At 42.3% G+C, this 23,834-nt stretch overlaps 1 protein-coding gene across 1 annotated transcript in view; it reads right to left on the minus strand.

The window, feature by feature from the left end:
• Positions 1–13,607: 13,607 nt before the first annotated feature.
• The window catches only part of PLCB3 (phospholipase C beta 3), a gene marked incomplete in the record, with an annotated part of 460,897 nt that continues 450,670 nt past the window's right edge, over positions 13,608–23,834 (minus strand). The window contains 2 exon segments of the mRNA XM_053720071.1: positions 13,608–14,379; positions 14,611–14,697. Of these exon segments, the coding sequence (XP_053576046.1) occupies positions 14,152–14,379; positions 14,611–14,697 (315 nt within the window).

A 23,834-nucleotide genomic window follows, 5' to 3' on the forward strand; every position in this document is an offset into this window, starting at 1 on the left:
ACACAGCAAGGCAGTGAGAGTCAGGGCACGGTTGACCCTGCATCATGAACAAATAATAATGCTGGCGACTGGGTGGGGCTAAGCAACAGGACCACAACTGGCCCACCAGTCAAATGCCTTGTATGCCCTATGCTCAGGCTAGACCTGGCATTAAGTGTCTTTTATGGACATATATGACACATTTTATCTAACAATACTCTACTCCTGTTACTGTGAGATAGCTATTCATCCGTGTAGCTCCTAATTTATTTATTACTGTAGTAGAAAGCAGTTATTTGTAGGGACACAGGAATACACATGATACTTTGCATTCAATCTCGTGACACAAAGTGGCCTCAAATCAAACATGAGATGACAACCACTTACAGAGCATCAAGTCTTTGGATTGCTAAATGAAGTACATCAGCCTTAATCGCAAAATCAATTATACTGGATTCTGTTTACAGGTCTGGAATGCACTTAAGAAATGTTGCTCTATTTCCCCAGGGTTTTCCTGCATAATATTCTCTATATCTGTCCAATATAAATAAAAACAAAAAGTCTTTACTTCGATAGTAAAACAAGGATTTCAAAAGTTTCATGGAGCAGAGGACTGACCAAATTGTATTCAACATATTTTCCTGACCAATTGGTTTTCTACAAACACTTAGAACTTTGGGATTGATTATAATCTTTCCGATTGTGTTTATCAGCTGTTATGGCTCCTGATATGCATTTATAGTCAAATATCTTTATTTGAAAAGCAGGAATGAAAGCTTAGGAGCGGGCCCATTTTTAATTCAGCACCCTGGATAGCGCCTGCTGATTGGTGGCTACATTTAGCCACCAATCAGCAAGCAGTACCCAGGTGTTGAACCTAAAAATGGGCCGGCTCCTACGCTTTCATTCCTGCTTTTCAAATAAAGATACTAAGAGAACAATGCAAAATTGATAATAGGCGTAAATTAGAAAGTTGCTTAAAATTGCTGTTCTTTCCGAATAATTAAAGAAAAAATAGGTTTAGTGTCCCTTTAACAAGGATGGTCACAATCTATTTGATCTGAAGTTATTAAATAAAATATTAACCACAAAATAGACACATCGAGTTCAACACCCCAAGGCACCTGATTATGGCTCATCAACCACAGATCAATCATAAACACACACGAGAATCGGTAACAGCGTGGAATTGAACCAGGGTCTCTGGGCTGTTGTTCTGCGGGTATTGCCACTCATTTTCAGTTAATAGATAGTTCTTGCTACACTTGTTTTTGGTAGCTCTCTGGCTCCACCAACTGCAGGACATTAGCAATTAACTCCAGCCAATATTAACCCAGCCTTTCCTTCAGTTTTTGACTGTGTATTGACTTTATGTCTAGGTGTGCTTCCTTTTGTCTTGCTGATTATTTCTTACTTTTGAACTTTAGCATGTCTTCTGACCCCAGCTTGGATTCTGTACCTCACTGCCTGATAGTTGAAGACCTTTGCCTGTCCCCATTTATGGTTCTTGGATTCTGTGTACCTTATTGCCTGACCATTGCCAAACCCTTGCCTGTACGACCACAAACTCTCTTTAGCCTTCTTTGGCATATATATCCGTGTATTAAGGGGGTATATATATACCTATACCCTACTTTGCCACCGGGCCCCATAACGGAACTGTTTAATTGTTTGGTGTCACAAGTAGCTTGGGAAGCTCTCCGCATGGCACCGAATAGCAGTCAGGGATTAGGGACAGTGACTCTTCTTACTGGTGACCTGATATCATACACATTTTTAAAGTGAACATTTTATAAGTGAGGCACTAGCAAAAGAATTATACAAGAATTGAACAAAGATTGGGCAAGGGGCAAGACACAAGGCAATTACTTCTGTAATATTATGTTTGATATACCTTACTGTTTTCAAATGCAATTGCTACTGTAATACTGTGCATTATGTGTTTAACTGGTTCCCTCTTTTGTAAAAATGCCTAATATCTTCTTATTCCTTTTTGCTGCCTTTTGTCTCTATAACAAACTACTTTATTCAATTACTCCTTCTCCCTCTCCACCTGCACTGTTCATTAGCCCATCTCTCTTAAACTCACCTTACTTTTGTACTCATGAACTTTACCTATTCCTAAACACTCTCCCCCCCTGCACCTTGTCTCAAAAGCAGTCTCACTACTGCAAATCTGTATCTCATCTTATGTCACTCTCCCTCTTGCTTCTACTAACTGCTGGTGACATCTCCCCTAATCCTGGTCCCCAACAACTGCCTAGCCGTGCACATCCATGTATACCGTCCCACAGACTCAAAAAACAAAACTCTGACAACCTTACTCACATTCCTTTTGCATCAAAAGCCATTTCCCCTTTCACTTGTGCACTTTGGAACTCTCGCTCTGTTTGCAACAAACTCACTTCTATACATGACCTCTTTATCTCCCACTCCCTCAACCTTCTAGCCCTAACAGAAACCTGGCTCTCTCCCCTAGACACAGCATCCACTGCTACTCTGTCACATGGGGGTATACACTTCAGCCACACTCCTAGGTCTGGTAATAGACAAGGAGGTGGTGTAGGTATTTTACTTTCCTCTCGTTGCACCTTTCAACAAATACATCCCATCTCTTCCCTCACATTTTCCTCATTCGAAACCCACATGATTCGCTTATTCTCTCCTCTTTCTATACGTGTTGCAGTCATATACTGTCCTCCTGGCTCCTCAACTCAATTTCTAGATCACTTGGCTGCATGGCTACCTTATTTCCTTTCCTCAGACACCCCTTCCCTCATTCTTGGTGACTTAAACATCCCTCTTGACAATCCCACTGCCTCCTCTGCAAAACAACTTCTGCAACTCACTTCCTCTTTTGGTTTGTCACAATGGACTGATTCTCCCACTCACAAAGATGGTCACTCCCTTGACCTGATCTTTAGCTATCGATGCACCCTCTCAAACTTCACAAACTCCCCCTTTCCTCTTTCTGACCACCATCTCCTTACTTGCAACATATCATCCCTCCCTACAACTCTCCCTCCTTCTGCTCCTCACACCAAACTTCACAGAAGCATTACGTCATTAGATTAACAACAGCTTTAACCTCTCCTCTCATCCTTCTCCTCCTTTTCATGCCCTGACCAATCTATCTGCCACTATAATTCCACCCTTACATTCGTCCTTGACAATCTCGCCCCTCTTACCATAGCTCGGAAATCAAACACTCATCCTCAGCCCTGGCATACTCCTCTGACACGGTACCTACGCAGATGTTCCCATACTGCTGAGTGGCACTGGAGAAAATCTAGGAGTTCAGCTGATTTTCAACATTACAAATTTATCTTGAACTCCTACTACTCTGCCCTTAATTTCCATAAGCAACACTACTTCTCTACTCTTATCTCTAATCTTTCTTCAAACCCAAAACGTTTGTTCTCCACTTTCAATCCTCTTCTCCGCCCTCCCCCACCTCCTAATACAACTTCTCTGTCAGCTCAAGACTTTGACAACCACTTCAATAACAAAATCAACTCCATAAGAAATTAAATCAGCTCTCAACATAATTCCATTCTCTCACCCCCTCAAATGCTCTCAATCAACCACAACCCACATAACCTTAAACTTAGCTCATTCTCCCCTGTTACTGAGGAAGAAGTTTCGGCACTTATACTGCACTCTCACCTCACTACCAGTCCCCTTGACCCTATCCCCTCACAGCTACTCCCCTCCCTCTCTGCCACCCTTACCCCCTATACTCACACACACTTTCAACCTCTCCTTCAGCACAGGTATATTTCCCTCATCGCTGAAACATGCACTGGTCACACCTATCCTCAAAAAACCTTCCCTTGATCCTACCTCCCCATCCAACTACCGCCCTATTTCCCTCCTCCCTCTTGCATCAAAGCTTCTTGAAAAACTAGCTTATGCATGCCTATCCCATTTCCTTACAATAAACTCCCTCCTTGACCCATTGCAATCTGGATTTTGTCCGCATCACTCCACAGAAACAGCAATTGTTAAGGTTACCAACGACCTACTTACAGCAAAATCAAAAGGCCACTTCTCTCTGCTTATTCTCCTTGATCTGTCCGCAGCCTTTGACACTGTTGACCACCCTCTCTTGCTCCAAACCCTCCAATCCTTCGGCATATGTGACACAGCCCTCTCGTGGCTCTCTTCCTACATGTCAAACCGTACCTTTAGTGTAGCCTTCTCTGGGGCCTCCTCTGCCCCGTCACCACTTTCTGTCGGAGTACCGCAAGGCTCTGTCCTTGGTCCCCTTCTCTTCTCAATCTACACGTCATCACTAGGTTCCCTAATAAAGTCCCACGGTTTACAATATAATTTGTATGCCGATGACACCCAAATCTACTTCTCTGCACCAGACCTTTCTCCTTCCTTGCTAATCCGTGTCACTGTCTTTCTCACATCTCCAATTGGATGTCCTCTCACTACCTCAAGCTAAATCTCTCCAAAACTGAGCTCCTTATTTTCCCCCCTTCTAAACTCTCCACCCCCAATCTCTCCATCATTACCCCTACCCTGCATGCCCGATGTCTCGGGGTCACATTTGACTCAGATCTTTCTTTCACTCCTCACATTCAGTCTTTGGCTAAAGCCTGCCGCTTCCACCTTAAAAACATCTCTAAAATTAGACACTTCCTTACACAAGATACAACTAAGATTTGAATCCACTCTCTAATCCTCTCCCGCCTCGATTACTGCAACTCTGTCCTCTCTGGTCTCCCCACCTACCGCCTAGCTCCTTTACAATCCTTAATTAATGCCTCTGCCAGACTCATCTTCCTTACAAGTCACTCTTCATCTGCTGCACCTCTCTTCACTGGCTTCCTCTTGCCTCTAGGATCAAACACACAAAATTCTCACTCTGAAATACAAAGCCCTCAACTACACTGCTCCCCCCTATATCTCAGACCTTGTCTCCAGATACTCTCCCTCCCGTCCCCTTCGCTCTGCTCACGACCTCCTACTCTCCTCCTCTCTTGTCACCTCATCACACTCCCGTTTACAGGACTTCTCCAGACTGGCTCCCATCTTGTGGAACTCTCTGCCTTGCTCCACAAGACTCTCTTCTAGTTTTAAAAGCTTCAAGTGCTCCCTAAAGACTCTACTGTTCAGGGATGCATACAACCTACGCTAACCTTTCTTTATACCAGTTCCTCTCCTCCATTGCTATCCCCTGAACCCCCTTAGCATGTAAGCTTAAGATTCCAGATGTTTGTTGATCACCTTCTCAAGAGCTGACTACAACAGTGCAACTCTTGGCAGGGCCCTCTACCCATTTGATCGCTATAACTGTTTTTTTTTGTACTCCGCCTTTGTTAATAGCGCTGCGGAATCTGTTGGCGCTCTACAAATAACCGATAATAATAATAATACACAAGCCAACTCTATAGAAAAGGAAGTTTTGTTTCTTATTGTATTTGATCTGTGTGAGAGCACTCACCGTATGGAGTAGTACAATTCTGATCCAAAAAAGGGAAAACTTGGGTATTAAAATTAGCTAATATAATTGACTTAGAAGAAACAGATATCTATAATGTTAGCCACACGTCTCCTTTTGCGGTTGGTTTGACAGCGCCAGAGATCTGCCATCTTATTTTACTAGATGAGGTATTACATGCAAAATCAATCATTAATGTAATGTTAGTAAATCTGATACTGGATGTCTCTAAAAGTATAACTGTAGCAGACTGATATAACCACTTATATTAACTATCCCAGGGGCCAATTCATTTTATACAGCTGTACTTTTAAGTATAGAATTACTTTTTTTTCTCACAGAGACCAGGGTGATGAGGTCTTGAAATAAATTATACCTGAACACGAGAAATAAGTTTCCATTTAAATGTACACGTCAAATGGATTTCTTTAATATTTATTTAAAAAATAAAAACATTTGCTTTTAAAGTGTGCATAAAATAATACTCAGACATAAAGATTTTAAAGTAACAAACTCAAAATGTAAACCTACTAAGGGTTAGATTACAAGTGGAGAGTAAAATTATTAGCGCTATTGAGCGCTAAATGCATTTTGGTTAAATTAATAGCACTATTTTCCTTCCCAAAGTAGGGAGAGTCCATGACTTCATTCATAACTGTTGGGAATATCAACACCTGACCACCAGGAGGAGGCAAAGACACCCCAGCCAAAGGCTATAAATACCCCCCCCCCCCATGTCATTCTTTGCCTTTCGCCACTAAAGGAGGATGGCAGAGAAGATGTAGAAGAAAGAAGACAGTCCTTTAATGGGTATGTTCCCTGCAAGAGAGGACTGGGGTATGGAGTAGCCACGTAAATCTCTTAGTGAGAGTAGTGGTGAAGGTTAGATCCTTATGCATAAGGGAACGTTCTCTGTAAGCATATGGGTAATTAGCTAACTACCCCTAGGAAATCAGTGTAGACGAGTTACACTGCTTCTCCTTTTTGTCTCACTCGGGTCCCTGTCGGAGATGTCTGTCACACCTTAAGCAGCTGTGAGTGTTCCACAACGTGATTCCTGAGGGGTAAGCCTTTTAATTTAAGGGGGATATGTGTTTTTCTCCTGGGATGACTGAAGAGAGCTTACAGTGTGGGTCTTTATTATCTTCCCCTGAGGGATCTGAGGACAAATCTACGGTGTTGGGGTGTGTTACTTCTGAGTATGTGGGGACTTAGCTCAATTAGCGGAGCACTTGTGAGGGTTGAAGGCAGACTGGGACATTTTATTTTTATTATTTTTGCACGCTTCTTTACGTGCCCTCAGACCAGTAGTGGGGGCGGGCTTAACTGGCGCCCCATGTGACCGGCTTCACTTCCTCTTGCCAACGTTTGCAGGAGCTGTGGCCCATCTGGAAAATATCTCTAAGATCGGTGGAGAGTCTGATCGTCTGAATAATGCAAATAGGTAAGGCTCCTAATAACAGTGCTGTAATTTTGGGAGATTTTAACTACCCTGGGCCAATGAAACTAGTAATTCAGCTAAGGGGGATAGATTTTTAAATGTTCTCAGGGGTAACTTCTTGTCACAATTAATAGAGGAGCCAACTAGGAGTAACGCTATATTGGATTTAGTGCTATCAAATAATATAGATATAATATCAAACATAGAAGTCAAAGAAAATTTGGGTAACAGTGATCATAACATGGTCACATTTGAAATCTCTTTTCATAAGCAGTGTCTTAAAGGTTTAACCAAGACGTTTAATTTTAAGAAAGCAAAATTCAACGATTTAAGGAAATCATTAAATAACATAAATTGGGACGAATTATTCTCTAATAAAAATACAGAGGATAAATGGATAACATTTAAAACGTTGTTAAATAAATATACATATCAACAAATACCATATGGTTATAAAAATAAAAAAATCAAAGCCAATGTGGCTGAATAAAAATGTGTTAAGAAAACGTAGGGCATTTAAATTATTCAAAGAAAATAGTACAGACTCAACATTCCATATTTATAAGGAATGTAACAAAGCATGCAAAAAAACAATCAAATTAGCCAAAATTGAAAATGAAAAATCTAACCCTAAAAAATTCTACACATACAGTACATAAATAACAAAAAATCGTACAATATAGGTACATTAAAATGCGTGGAGGGTAGCATGATTAACAGTGACAGGGAGAAGGCTGAGGTACTAAAGAAGTTTTTTTCTTCAGTATACACAAGAGAGGAACCATTGGATGATAATTTGAAACAAAATAGAACATGCCAGCTCTTACTATTAACTGGGTTATGTATAGAGGATATTAGGAACAAATTGGATAATATTAAGGTAAATAAAACTCCAGGACCAGATGGAATACACCCAAGGGTGTTAAGGGAACTTAGCACTGTTATAGACAAACCTCTACTCTTAATTTTTCAAAACTCATTATGCTCAGGCATGGTACCCAAAGATTGGCGTAAAGCTGATGTGGTGCCACTTTCGTTACAAAAAGGACCTGCAAAAATTAGAAGTATGGGCAGGTAAATGGAAAATGAGATTTAATACGGGAAAATGCAAGGTTCTACATTTTGGTAGAAAAAATAAGCATGCAGCGTATTATTTAAATCGGACAAGACTTAGTCAAACACAGGAGGAAAGGGATTTGGGGGTAGTAATGGATAACAAGCTAAAGATGGGTGCACAATGCAGGGCAGCGGCTTCAAAGGCTAATAGGATACTAGCATGTATTAAAAGAGGCATTGACTCAAGGGAGGAAAGCATAATTCTGTCACTATATAAAGCCCTGGTAAGACCTCATCTTGAGTATGCAGTGCAGTTCTAGGGACCGATCGCAAAAAAAGATATTGCAGAACTAGAAAAAGTTCAGAGAAGGGCCACAAAGCTAATAAGAGGATTGGAGAATTTAAGTTACTAGGAGAGGGTAGCCAAACTGGGTCTGTTTTCTTTAGAAAAAAGGCGCTTGAGAGGTGACATGATTACTTTATATAAATATATTTAAGGCTCATATACAGAGATGGCAGAAGCTCTGTTTATTCCAAGAAAATTGTTTGTGACAAGAGGTCACAATTTAAGGTTGAAGGAAAGGAGATTTAATCTCCTGCAACGGAAACGTTTTTTCACTGTAAGAGCAATAAAACTGTGGAACTCATTACCAAAGGAGATATTGAATGCCAATACCCTAGATATATTTAAAAAAAAATTGGATACATTTCCGTCTATAAACAAAATTCATAGATATGATTGCTAGCATTAAATGGGTCACCTTTTAGTGGGATTATTTAAGGTTAAAATGGAGCTTTTTGTAAGTATTTTAGATTTTTATAGGTTGAACTTGATGGACTTCGGTCTTTTTTTCAACCTCATCTACTATGTTACTATGTGTACTTTTTAGAGGGTGAGCAACCCAGACTACGGCAGGGTAGAGGTGCCATATATATTTTTATTTTTATAAGAGTAGAAAGGGTCCTTATTAATTTTAGACATAACGGTTGTAGGAACTCCTACCTAAGTTATAGAGGACTCTGATGTTAACCCCATGAGGGTTCCTTGGCCGAAATTAATATTACTAATAACTGCTTTTATTGTGAGGAGACCATAGTATGTCCTCCTGCCCAGTTCTGTTCCATCTGTCTGGGGGTCATTTTAAAATGTAAGAAGGGCTCTAAGAAAGCTATGCCTTCAGATAATTTAACCCCTTCTGAGCCTTCTACCTCTCAGGAGTCTGTTCAGATGCCTCTCCTCTCAACTTATCTCACAAACAGTCCCTTGCGGCCAGCCCTTACCTCTTACTGGGGGTAACCTTTTTCCTGCAGATTTTTCCTCTCAATTACAATCTGCTGTATCGGCGGCCCTAGACGCCTTACCTATCTCTGGGAAATGCAAGAGGAAGGTAAAGCATAGTCCTGCAGATTTGGGGGACATTTCTTCAATTCAGTCAGAATGGTCTAACCTATCTCGTATTTCTGAGGATGACCTAACTTCTGTAGCGTCTGAAGGTGAAATATTGAATGCAGAGGCTTCTGAAGTGAAGATCCCTGCCTCTGATGAGTCTAAGTTCAGATTTAAGATTGAACATCTCTGTTTCCTTTTGAAGGAGGTTTTAGCCACGTTGGAAATTCCAGAAGCTAAACTTTTGGAGGAACCTAAAATCCCTAAGCTTGATAGGGTCTATGAGGATAGGAAAGCTCCAAAGACCTTTCCGGTTCCAGTACATATGGCAAGTATTATTTACAGTGAATGGGAGAAGATTGGATCTCCTTTCTCTCTCTAAACTCCTTTTAAGAAACTGTTCCCGGTCCCTGATGGAGCCATTTCTACCCCCACTAAGCGCACTATCATTCCGTTGGAAGATAGCACTTCCTTTTGGGATCCGATGGATAAGAAGTTAGAAAGTTATTAAGAAGAATGTTTCAGCATATGGGTTTCCTTTTTCAACCGGCAGCTGCAGTGGCAGCTGTGGCGGGCGCAGCCTCTTACTGGTGTGACTCCTTTTCTGAACTAATTGAGGGTGAGTCTCCCTTGGAGTAAATTCAGGACAGAATCAAGGCTCTAAGAATAGCCAGTTCTTTTATCTGTAATGCTATATGCAGAGTGTTCGCCTGAATGCGAAGATCTCAGGTTTTACGGTACTAGCTCGCAGAGCCCTATGGTTAAAATCCTGGTCAGCCGATATTGTTTCCAAATCCAGGCTTCTTTCATTACCCTTCAAGGGGAAGGCATTATTTTGCCCTGGATTGGATTCAATAATTTCCACGATTACTGGAGGAAAGGGTTCCTTTCTCCCACAGGATAAGAAGGCGTGCTCGACAGCTAATTTTCCTTCCTTTCAATTTGACAAGACTCAGTGATCCCAGTCGACCTCTAAGCCCGAACAGGCTAAGGGTACCTAAAAGCCTCCTCAGTCTTGGAATAAGTCAAAACAGACCAAGAAGCCCGCCGAGAATAAATCGGCATGAAGGGGCGGCCCCCGATCTGTGATCAGATCTGGTAGGGGCAGACTGTCTCTTTTCTCAGAGGTCTGGGAACAAGATGTTAAGGATATGTGGGTGTTGGACGTAGTCTCCCAGGGATACAGGATAGGATTCAAATCGCATCCTCCCAGAGGAAGATTTATCCTATCAAGGCTGTGTTTTCAAGACCAGAGAAGAGAGCTGCCTTTCTAGATTGCATTCAGGATCTCGCCTCCCTAGGGATCATATTCCCGGTTCCCGTCTCTCAGTGGGGACTAGGGTTTTAACCAAATCTCTTCGTAGTTCTCAAAAAGGAGGGAACTTTTCGCCCTATCTTAGACTTGAAGTGTCTAAACAAATTTCTCTGAGTTCCATCCTTCAAGATGGAGACAGTAAGGTCCATCCTTCCCTTAATCCAGGAGGGACAGTACATTACCACAATAGACTTAAAGGATGCATACCTCCATGTCCCGATCCACAGGTACCACTTCCTGAGGTTCACCTTTCTGGATCAGCACTTTCAGTTCATAGCACTTCCATTTGGCTTAGCCACTGCTCCCAGAATATTTACAAAGGTTTTGGATGCTCTTCTAGCCGTGGCCAGATCTCAGGGTAATGCCGTAGGTCCTTACCTTGGTTCAGGCTACCTCTTTTCCCTTGGCAAGAGCTCAGTCGGAATCTCTCGGGTAAAGGATTTATATAGCTGTCAAAATCAGATATAGGAAACTAGCACACCTTAAAACAAATTTCCCCAAAAAAGTTTCAGATAATATATGAATGATAGGTGGTGCAAAAAACTGCTGTTCCTAAGTGTATCTAATAAAAATGATTCCAATACATAATCCAAATAAGGTGTGTTAATACACCATATATATATATATATATATATATGGTATATATATATATATATATATATATATATATATACAGTGGATATAAAAAGTCTACACACCCCTGTTAAAATGTCAGGTTTCTGTGATGTTAAAAAATTAGACAAAAATAAATAATTTCAGAACTTTTCCCACCTTTAATGTGACCTATAAACTACACAACTCAATTGAAAAACAAACTGAAATCTTTAAGGAGGAGGGAAGTAAACAAAAAAAAACTAAAATAATGTGGCTGGGGATGTAGCTGTGTTCAGAATTAATCATTCACATTCAAAACCATGTTAAATAAGAGTCATCACACAACTGCCATAATTTAAAGTGCCTCTGATTAACCCCAAATAAAGTTCAGCTGTTCTAGTTGGTCTTTCCTGACATTTTCTTAGTGGCGTCCTACACAAAAGCCATGGTCCGCAGAGAGCTTCCAAAGCATCAGAGGGATCTCATTGTTAAAAGGTATCAATCAGGAGAAGGGTACAAAAGAATTTCCAAGGCATTAGATATACCATGGAACACAGTGAAGACAGTCATCATCAAGTGAAGAAAATATGGCGCAACAGTGACATTACCAAGAACTGGATGTCCCTCCAAAATTGATGAAAAGACGAGAAGAAAACTGGTCTGGGAGGCTACCAAGAGGCCTACAGCAACATTAAAGGAGCTGCAGGAATATCTGGCAAGTACTGGCTGTGTGGTACATGTGACAACAATCTCCCGTATTCTTCATATGTTTGGGCTTTGGAGTCGGCAAATCTTGCTGTAATAAAATCAAAAGTTGCTTCAACAAAGTATTAGTTTAAGGGTGTGCACACTTATGCAACCATATTATTTTATTTATTTATTTTTACTTCCCTTCACCTAAAAGATTTCAGTTTGTTTTTCAATTGAGTTGTACAGTTTATAGTTCACATTAAAGGTGGAAAAAGTTCTGAAATGATTTATATTTTTTTACATCACAGAAACCTGACATTTTAACAGGGGTGTGTAGACTTTTTATATCCACTGTATATATATATGGTATATTAACACACCTTATTTGGATTACGTATTGGAATCATTTTTATTAGATACACTTAGGAACAGCAGTTTTTTGCGCTACCTATCATTCATATATCAGTCGGAATCTCTACTGAGTCTCCTTCGGACTCATGGGTGGAAGATAAATCTAGAAAAGAGTTCTCTGATTCCCTCTACCAGGGTAGTCTTTCTGGGTACCATCATCGACTCAGTTTCCATGAGGATCTTTCTGACAGATCAGAGACGTTCCAAGCTAGCTTCGGCATGCCGTTCCCTGGAATCCCCCTCAAATCCTATGGCGGCTCATGGTATGGAATTGATAGGTCTAATGGTGTCTTCTATGGACATTATTCCTTTTGCTCGCTTCCATCTCAGACATCTACAACTATGTATGCTCAGACAATGGAATGCAGATCACTTACACCTGTCTCAGCAGATTGTATTAGACAACCAGACAAGAGAATCTCTCTCTTCGTGGCTCTGTCAGGATCATCTGTCTCTAGGAACGTGCTTCTTGAGACCGTCCTAGTAGAATGTGACTACGGATGCCAGCCTTTCAGACTGGGGCGCAGTCTGGGGTTCCAGGATGGCCCAGGGAACTTGGTCCCGAGAAGAGTCTTCTCTTCCAAAAAATATTCTAGAACTGCGGGTGATTCTCAATGCTCTGAGGGCTTGGCCCCAGCTCAGTTCTGCCCAGCATATCAGATTTAAATCGGACAATATTACCTTGGTTGCGTACATCAACCATCAGGGAGGCACACGGAGTTCATTAGCAATGAACAATGTGTCCCAGATCCTTCAGTAAGCGGTGACCCACAACTGTTGTCTCTCAGCGATCCACATTCTGGGGGTGGAGAAATGGGAAGGCGACTTTCGCAGCAGATGGTCCTTTCACCAGGGGGAGTGGTGCTAATTATAATTTACTCCTATTATCCATTTTTCTTTGTTCTCTTGCTATCTTTATTTGAAAAAGAAGGCATCTAAGCTAAGGAGACAGACAATTTTGGTTCAGAACTCTGGACAGCACTTGTTTATTGGTGGGTTCATTTAGCCAGCAATCAGAAAGCACAACCCAGGTTGTGAACCAAAAATGGCCCTGCTTCTAAACGTACATTCTTGCTTTTCAAATAAAGATAGCAAGAGAATGAAGAAAAATTGATAATAGGAGTAAATTAGAAAGTTGCTTAAAATTGCTGCTCTATCTGAATCATGGAAGAAACAATTTGGGGTCAGTGTCCCTCAAATGTCATATAGCCAAAAAAAAACACAAAATGAACTCTAACTCGTTCAAATGTACTTATCAGACATTTAGCAAGCACAGAGGAAATTAAATTTTTTTCATAGTTTTATTGGAGAAATAAAATGTGAGTAAAAAATACATAGTTTTTTGAGGGGAGGAGACTGTGACGCTAACAGTGACACACCCACACGGACAACGACACCCACTCACACACACGCATTTCCATACAATCTCATACAGGATCATTCAGGCAAAAACAATGGCGCATATGCACACACAACCGTGCTATCATTTATAATTACATCTGTGATTATACAGAAATTTAGCCCCACAGAGGGACCTTTACATTTAATTTATAGATATCTCCCATCTGTCTGGCTTCTTTGGATTCAGTGTCTGTTAAAAATGCTTTGGGTTATTCCAGGAGCACGGTCTTGGTTTGTGAGGATAAAATCGGTATTTCCGGGAGAACCTCATATTTATCTTTGTTTCAATTATTTACATAGGATTTCTGATACATATGAATTTTTGGATTAACTGTATGTTAGAGGCAATGACTTGTTTTTGGGACTCTCGGATTAATGATTGGATGATGTGGCCTCTTGTATAGTTCTTTGATATGTAATGGAGGTCAGAGTCTGGTGGCTTCGTCACTGGAGTCCCCGGGAGTGTATAATAGACTGGTATCTCCACTATCTGACCATACACTTCGAGTAACCGATGTTGGAGTACTGCAGGAAGACGAGGGAGGTCCTGATCCGTTCCCTCCCCAACCCACTTCATCCTGCAAGTAACGCCGAACTTCCAGCGGAAGTTGATCATACTCTGCCTGGCATTCCAAATCCAACTGTGCCATGAGCTAAATAGAAGGAAAAAGCAGAAACTGTAAGCAAAGTATTAAACGGTGTAGGAACAGAGAGGAACCAGAACACAAAATCTGGAAAATGCGCGAGCAGAAACATGGAATGAATGGGAAAGAGAAGCCAAGCGGAAAGGATGAACATACAATTGAGACGTTTAGGGTGTTAAAAAAATGAAATGACTAAGACAAGAAGTGTCAACTCAGTCAGTGTGGGTAATCTTTACTGACCTTTGGTTCCTCGTCTTTTATCCTTTGTAGCGTATCCTGATGAGCCGCCAGCAATTTATCCAAACGCCTCTTTTGTGCTTCTTCCAACTGTGGGATGAAAAATTAGATGTCACAATGAAATATATACATAGCTTACTGGACAGGTAGCTACATTTAAACACAAGTGCTCCGCTTGTGGTATAATTATGGGCAATGTCAACTGTCACTTATGTAGTCTTTAAAGTGAATGTCAACTTTCATGATAAAGTGCCCGGTTTAAAAAAACAAAACCTATTTAAAACAGGGGCACTTTCATTCATGAAAGTTTACATTGTACCGGATTTTACAAATACTTTCCTTCTTCTCCTGAAACACCGGATCGCCGATCCCCCCGCCTGCAGGTCCTCTGTACTTCGTCAGCAATGATGAAACCGGCTTCCTCCCATCACGGCTTCCCCCCAGGAGCGTTCATCTGGTGAGGCAATGTCGTGATTGGAGGACGCCGGTTTCATCATTGCTGTGTAAGTACAGGAAGAAGCAGGCGTGGGATCTGCGATCCGGCGTTTCAGGAGAAAAAGGTAAGTATTTGTAAAATCCGGTGCAATGTAAACTTTTATGAATGAAAGTGCCCCTATTTTTAATAGTTTTGTTTAAAAACCAAGCACTTTATCATAAAAGTTGACATTCACTTTAAAGAGACATTAAATGTATTTTTCTTTATTATGTTTAAATCCTTGCACAAAACTATACTTAATTCTCCAATCACGATTGACTCATTAATAAGATTTGTACATGTGCAATTTGAAATAGCTAACTGAAAGATATTAACCTTGCACTACTAAACTGTCATACAAGAAAACGGCTAACTGGGCAAAAAGAAAGCTGTGGGCGGAGCTCAGATGCTAACAAATAATGATTATTTAAAAGTTTCATGTACTTCTTACAAGCTTATAGATGTGGAACCCGTTGTAAGATGCTTGTATGGTATGTAACAATAAATAATAAAGAATAAGTATTGGGTCTAGACTGTCCCTTTAAAGGGACATTAAAATACAAAAGGAACATGTTCTAATGTGTGAGAGAACTTTATTATTGCACTATTGCTTGCATATAACTAGGTGTTTAAGTCCTGCAGATGGGTTTAAAGGGACATGCCACCCACATTTTTTCTTTTATGATTTAGAAAGAGAATGCAATGTTAAACATCTTTCTAATTTACTTATACTATCTAATTTGTTTTATTCTCTTGATAGTCTTTGATGAAAAGCATATCTAGATATGCTCACTAGCTGCTGATTGGTTGCTGCACATAGAAGCATCATGTGATTGGCTCACCATGTGCAATGCTTTTTCTTCAAATAAGGATATTTTAAAAATGAAGCAAAATAAATTATGGAAGTAAATTGGAATGTTGTTTAAATTTCTATTCTTTATCTGAATCATGAAAAAAAGATTTTGGGTTTAGTGGCCCTTTAAGTCCACTCCAGAGCGGCAGCCCAGGCCAATGGAATCCTAGCAGACCAAGATAAAACTTGGTTGCTAGGATACCACCATTTGCAGAATGTAGTACAGCAGGAGCTCCAGCATTCTGATTGGTCTTTCTCCCCAGCACACAGGTGTGCATGTCGCCATAACGTCACTCTCATTTGTGCTTCATGTATTAGAGTGGCAAATGTGCTTTCTGTATATTGCACATGTCTATTATCAGATACCTCCGGCACCACAATGTACTCCTGGTCCAGAACTGTACACACCCAATGATTGGCAGATACGTACATATGCCTCCCCTGATGGGGTTATACACACAAGTTTATGTAAGCAATAGAGCAACAATATAATGTTTAGACAAACAGAGAACCGTTTGTCCTTCCCCAACCCAGACATCTAGCTGGCCCATTTTTGGTTCAGCACCCTGGATAGGTTTTGCTGATTGGTGGGTACATTTAGCAACCAATTAGCAAATGCTACCCAGGTGCTTAACCAAAGATGGGCTGGCTCGTAATCTTTCATTCCTTCTTTTTCAAATAAAGATACCAAGAGAACGAAGAAAAATTGATAATAGGAGTAAATTATTAAGTTGTTAAAAAATTGCTGCTCTATCTGAATCATGAAAGAAAAAAAAAATGGGTTCAGTGTCCCTTTTAAGTGCAGTCTATAGCAAAATTCATCTTAGGCACAGCAGAAGATTTACTAAACGTACTATACTTTGTCTAGTTATGAGAAAAATAACCCCTAAAATGTTAAAGCCTAATATTTTACATTTAGATTGTATTTAATATATAAAGTTCTGTTACATTCTTCTCACCATAACGTTTGTGTACTTTTGCCCCCAAGCTTTCCTGTGTGGTTTATACAACTGTCATTTCCTGGTAAATCTGAAACATTTGCAGTTCCTTTGAGCACACGTTGTCTCATTGCTATTATTTTTTATTAGACGGACATAAATTTTATTAAACTGCTAAGGCAATGCAGCTTTAAAAATACTGTAGCAGTTCAAAATAGTTTTGTCTATATTTGTATGTGGATGTGCGCCAGTATGCGTTTTGTTTTACTATTTTCATTGGCAGCACTCCCAAATATGTATTTAAACTGTTTTTTTGTTACGTGTGCTAACTAAACATTGTGGATTTGTGTGATTATATACATATATATAAAAAAAAAAAACAGACTGTGTAATGGTCCACCAAGGTTAGCTATCTACCCGGGTGCAAGAAAATATATTAATTGAAGCCAAACATTCTGCACTCTCAGGGTATTGGACAATTTTGTTTTTAAATTTATTGTGTTAATATTTCAGGGATGAAAAAATCCCCTTCATAGAATAACATCAGTGCAATGAATAAATATATAGCAGTGACCACAAGCTCCTCCCCCACGGAGCTGTGACAATACTTGTATATAAATATATAAAAAAAGTGTTTGAAACAAGTGCAAGTGAAATGAAAAACACCCATATCAGTTGCCTCAGTTAAAGGTGTGCATTTTCTAGTTAGTTTCTTACTCATCTGGGACTAGTATACATTTCCAGCCCTGACTGTATGTTTAGCACACCTTAAAAAAAAGAGCTTAAATACATCTTTGCAAGAGTTGCCAATGAGACCAAACAAAGAATTTGGAGCACAAATAAACAAAACATTTGTAAATGCTGCAAAAATCACCTATACTTTTATATTAAAATTGGGACCTTAGTTACACAATAACAAAATTCATGCTTATCTGATAAAATATTTTCTTTCCTGGCAGGGAGAGTCCACAAATTCATTCATTCATTACTGTTGGGAATACAACACCTGGCCACCAGGAAGAGGCAAAGTCACCCCAGCCAAAGCTATAAGTATCCCTCCCACTTCTCTTCATTCAGCCGAGGAAAAAGGAAAGTAGAAGAAACACAAGGGGTAAAGAGGTGCCAGAAGATAAGGAAAAAAAAGCTGCCTTAAAAATAATAGGGCGGGTTTGTGGACTCTCCCAGGAAAGAAAATAATTAATCAGGTAAGCATCAATTTTGTTTTCTTTCAAATGGCAGGGAGAGTCCACAAATTTATTCATTACTGTTGGGAATCCAATACCCAAGCTAGAGAGGACACAGAATGAAAAGGGAGGGTAAATGAGGCAAGCAGACCTAAAAACATCAAACTTGTAAAATTTTGAAAAGGTATGAAAAGAGGACCAGGTAGCCATCTTACAGATTTGTTCCATAGAAGCTTTGTTCTTAAAAGCCCAGGAAGAGGACGATACACGGGTAGAGTGAGCCGTAATCCTAACAGGAGGCTGCAGACCAGCTTCCTCGTAAGCCAAACGAATGACACTCCTCAGCCAAAAAGAAAGAATAGTCACAGTGGCCTTCTGACCCTTGTGCTTAGCGGCATACAGAACAAGGAAGAAGATTGTCTGAAATCCTTGGTTGCATGAAGATAGAATTTCAAAGTATGCACTACATCCATATTGTGTAGCACAGCTTTTTGGATAAGGGGAAAAAGAAGGTACGTAAAACAGCCTTATCTGCATGGAAAACAAGATAAGTGGGGTCACACTGTAAAGTAGATAACTCAGAAACTCTTCAAGCAGAAGAAATAACTTGCAAAAACAAGACCTTCCAAGACAAAAGTTTTATATCAAATGAATGCATAGGCTCAAACGGAGCCTGTTGAAGAACACATGGAACCGCTAATGCGTCCACCAACACTGCTTGAGGATCTCTCGATCTCAACCCGTACTGGAGCAGTTTGGTATAAAGATGAGAGGCCATGAGGTCTCTCTTTTGAACACCCCAGTTGAAGAATCTCGGAGAACACTTTCTGGGAAGAGATTACTTCCCGGGATGAAAAGTCTGTCTCCCAATTGTCCACCCCCGGGATAAGAATTGTTGAAATGTGACATTTGTAAGACTCCACCCACTGGAGGATGCGGGAGACCTCACTCATAGCCAGGGAACTCAGTGTACCCCCTTGATGATTGATATAAGCCACAGATGATATGTTGACTGATTTTAATCTGATAAACCAGACAAAGAAACGTTGAGGCCACGCGTTAGAGCACTAAAGATGGCTCTCAATGCCAGAATATTGATGGGAAGCAAAGATTCCTCTAGTGACCAGGTTCCCTGCGCCTTCAGGGGACCCCAAACTGCACCCCAGCCAAGAACACTGGCGCCTGTAGACACAATCTCCCACAATGGTCTCAAAAAAACATGTGCCTTGAGACAGGTGGTCGTGACAGAGCCACCAGGAGAGATAATCTCTCCTATGGCTATCCAGTACGATCCGTTGGAACAGGCCGGAATGATCACCATTCCATTGCCTGAGCATACATAGTTGTAGAGGTCACAGATGGAAATGAGCAAAAGGATAATATCCATGGTAGGCATCATGAGACCAACTACCTCCATGCATTGAGCCACTGGGTGACAGGCAGTGGACTGAAGAGAGAGACAGGCAGAAAGGAGCTTGGATCGATGTTAATCCGTCAGGAAGATCTGCATGGACATCGAGTAGATGATCGTTCCCAGAAAACATGCCCTGGTGTTGGGGACCAGAGAACTCTAGCCTAGAGTTACCTTCCACCCATGGGCCCGAAGCAGATGTGAGAGTCCGTGTGAGATCTTGCCAAAGAAAAAAGATGGAGCTTGAACCAAGATATCGTCCAGGTAAGGTGCCACCACGATTCCTTGCATTCTGGCCACCATTAGCAGAGCTTCTAGTACCTGTGTAAAGATCCTTGGTGCAGTATTTAGACCAAAAGGCAGAGCTACAAACTGGAAATGCTTGTCCAGAAAAGCAAACTTTTGGAACTGAAAATGACCCATGTTGATCGGAACATGTAGATATACATCCTTTAGGTTGATAGTGGTCATAAATGACCCTCCTGGACCAACGGAAGAGTGGATCTGATAGTCTCCATCTCGAAGGACGGGAACCTGAGAAACTTGTTGAGACACTTTAAAGGGATACTGAACTCAAATTTTTTCTTTCATGATTCATTTTAAGCAACTTTCTACTTTACTTCTATTATCAATTTTTCTTCTTTCTCTTGCTATCTTTATTTGAAAAAGAAAGCATCTAAGCTAAAGAGCCAGCAAACTGTGGGTTCAGATCCATGGACAGCACTTGTGTATTAGTGCTGTCCAATCAGCAAGGACAACCCAGGTTTTTCACCAAAAATGGGCCGGCATCTAAACTTACATTCTTGCTTTTCAAATAAACATACCAAGAGAATGAAGAAAATGTTATAATAGGAGTTAATTAGAAAGTTGCTTAAAATTGCATGCTCTATCTGAATAACGAAAGAAAAAATTTGGGTTCAGTGTCCCTTTAAGTCTAGAATTTGGAAACCATGAATAGGTTTAATAAAATCCTCTGCCCCGATCTTAGGGGTCACTGGAACAACAACTCCCAAAGAAGATAGGTCTTTTATGCAGTTCAAAAAGGCTGTCCTCTTCGCTGAATTTGAAGAGAGCCTTGACAGAAGGAATCTTTCTCAGTAAGGCAAGATCAGAAGCCTATCCCCCATACACCCGGGAGGCTGCTTTTAAAGCCCAGTGTCCTGAATATCCCGAACTCAAATGCACTGAAAAAAGGGATAGTCTGGATCCAATCCCGGATCGGGGGTTGTCCCTCATGCAGACTTGTAGCCAGTGGAAGGCTACTTGGACTGTTAAACCTCGATCTAATATTGATTCGGAATCCAGGTACTTTTGGGTTGGTTCGACTTGGAAGACACCTGGAATATTGTCCCTGTATTATGGAAAAGGGACAAAAATTGCCCAATGGACGATCCTTAGATCTAGATTTCCTGATCTGGAGAAAGGGGCCTACCCCCTCTCCAGTTGATATGATTGATCCAGACCTGGTCCATTAAGGACTCTTCTTTAAATTCCAAGGAATCCAGTATATATACTTTACTTAACCACTAAACTATATATAGATTGCCCAGACATAGACACCATGTCCGCAGATCATGATGTCCGCCAAACAAGGAACAGTAGAATAAATATCAGGGTGAAAAAGGTGCCAGAAGAAAGCAATTTAAATTTAGGGCCGCCCTCCGGAGGGCACGGACGGGAGCTGTGGTCTCTCCCTGTATTGAAGGAAAGGAAATTATCTGGTAAGTCATAATTTTAGTTTTCCTTCTAAATACAGGGAGAGTCCACAGCTGCATTAATTACTTTTGGGAAAACAATACCCAAGCTATAGAGGACACTGAATCCTAACGGGGGGGGGGGGGGGGGGGTGATAACAATAAGGCGGCCCAATCTAATAGCAACACAGCCTGGAAAAAAATTTCATCCCCCGAAAACTGTTTTAACAGAAGCAAAGGACCAAAAAGTTATCAGAACCAATTAACTGCCCCACAATTAGGACCGTAAGAGCCCACGTTGGAGACCACATAAAAACACTTGTCCCAAAGAGTCCCGCTGACTATGAGATCAGGAGAAGAAACACTCCTCCACGAACCCAACAAGGAGGACAACCAGGACTCCCAACACCATACGATCCCCGAGAAAAAGGGAGAGAATCCCCTTGCAGAGCCCGAAGAAAAAGACTCATTTGAAATAAGACTGCGGAGAATGCGGATTACCCAACAGCAAGAGATACTGGGACCTGGAGAGATATCCCAGAAACTTAACAAGTCAATGAATAGACAATTCAAGGACCATCTTCTGCAACTAAACCGATGCAATCCTAGACAAAAAGTCTAGTATCCTGAAGGACGAAAATTTGAACGCAACAGCCTGACCGCAGGTCGCATTGTAGCAAAGGAAAAGAACACCAAGAGTTCACAACCTCAGGAATAGAACAGAAACAGCTATCTGGATCTGCTTAGGAGCCCACATATCCAGGGCAGAAGTGACGGATGAGACCACCCGTAACCGCACAACTGTTAGACTGCCAGGCTAACCCTCAGGCTAAGAACTACCAATCCTAAGCTGTGGGGCAGCACTCTGGGAATCATGGAGGTTGGCCTCAGATGAGTGGCAACTGAGCATAAGCGACGACGAGCTGCTAGATACAGATCAGCAGCCTGGCCCCGAGCTTATAGACTTGGACAAGGGAGCCACCCCAGCAGAAGCGCTGGCCAAAGGGCAGAGAGCCGCCGGCCTCTGCCCAGCACCTGTAACAGCTCCAGGAAACCAGGGAGAGGAGAAAGTCGTCCTCCCTCCCCTTACAGAGAACCCCTTGTAGGGAGAGATGGATGTCAATATCTCTCCCCAGCGGCAGAGCCATTCCTTGGGAGCGGAGGTAGTCGACCTCCCTCCCCGTAAACAGAACCCCTTCCTGGGAGAGGAGACAGTCGGTCTCTCTCCCCAGCTGCATAGCCAGGAGCCGGGAGAGGAGACAATCGGTCTCTCTGCCCAGCGGCAGAGCCATCCCCTGGGAGCGGAGGTAGTCGTCCTCCCTCCCCGTAAACAGAACCCCTTCCTGGGAGAGGAGACAGTCGGTATCTCTCCCCAGCGGCAGAGCCAGGAGCCGGGAGAGGAGACAATCGGTCTCTCTGCCCAGCGGCAGAGCCATTCCCTGGGAGCGGAGGTAGTCGACCTCCCTCCCCGTAAACAGAACCCCTTCCTGGGAGAGGAGACAGTCGGTCTCTCTCCCCAGCGGCATAGCCAGGAGCCGGGAGAGGAGACAATCGGTCTCTCTGCCCAGCGGCAGAGCCATCCCCTGGGAGCGGAGGTAGTTGTCCTCCCTCCCCGTAAACAGAACCCGTTCCTGGGAGAGGAGACAGTCGGACTCTCTCCCCAGCGGCAGAGCCAGGAGAGGAGACAATCTGTCTCTCTCCTCAGCGGCAGAGCCATCACCTGGGAGCGGAGGTAGTCGTCCTCCCTCCCCGTGAACAGAACCCCTTCCTGGGAGAGGAGACAGTCGGTCTCTCTCCCCAGCGGCAGAGCCATCCCCTGGGAGCGGAGGTAGTCGTCCTCCCTCCCCATAAGCAGAACCCCTTTCTGGGAGAGGAGACAGTCGGTCTCTCTCTCCAGCGGCAGCACAGTTTCCCATGGAGCGGAGGTAGCAGACCTCCCTCCCCAGCAGTAGATCTCCTTCTCGGGAGAAGAGACAGACGGTCTCTCCCCTCAGTAGCTTGGCAGGGTCTATACCCTTTTCTTGTCCTGGAGTATATCTCACAGGGGGCAGGCCAGGGGGGTACCCGCTCATGCAGTTGGTGCCAGATGTTTGGGCACCCGAGTTTGGCCTGCCCCACCAAGGAGTAACTTCCACCAACAGCCGGAAAAACCGGCAATGGCTTTGTTGGATACCTGCCCCTGCATTTGGTGCCACCAGTTTGGGCACCCGAGTCTTGCCTGCCCCACCAAGGAGCAACCTCAACCTACAGTCTGGGGTGGGTTTACAGTCGGGAAACCGGTACTGGCTTTGCTTGTGGATGGGTCAGCCGGTACTCAACAGAGTGTCACAGAGGGAGACAGTTTGGCCATGGAACTTAAGGACACTGGAACTTGTGGAACAGCAATTGTTTGGGAGCCGGCCTTAGCAAACTTGTTTGGGACTTTGCATTATGTGACTTTGCATTATGTGGCTATCCGCAGGGAATAAACGCCAGCAGGAACCCCCTAGGGTGCCCCAAGCTCAGGAGAGATGGGATAACCTCTCCCAGCAACCGAGAAGTGGAGGGCAACCGTCGGACAGCCCCTGGCCGACCCGTTAAGGGTCTAGCCAGGTCTGCCAAACTGGAAGGGGGGAGATGTCACGGATACCAGACAGCTAAGGATACCCCCAACCCCCAATACAACCTCACCC

Source organism: Bombina bombina, chromosome 7 (assembly GCF_027579735.1).
Source record: "Bombina bombina isolate aBomBom1 chromosome 7, aBomBom1.pri, whole genome shotgun sequence".
NCBI classification, from domain to species: domain Eukaryota; kingdom Metazoa; phylum Chordata; class Amphibia; order Anura; family Bombinatoridae; genus Bombina; species Bombina bombina.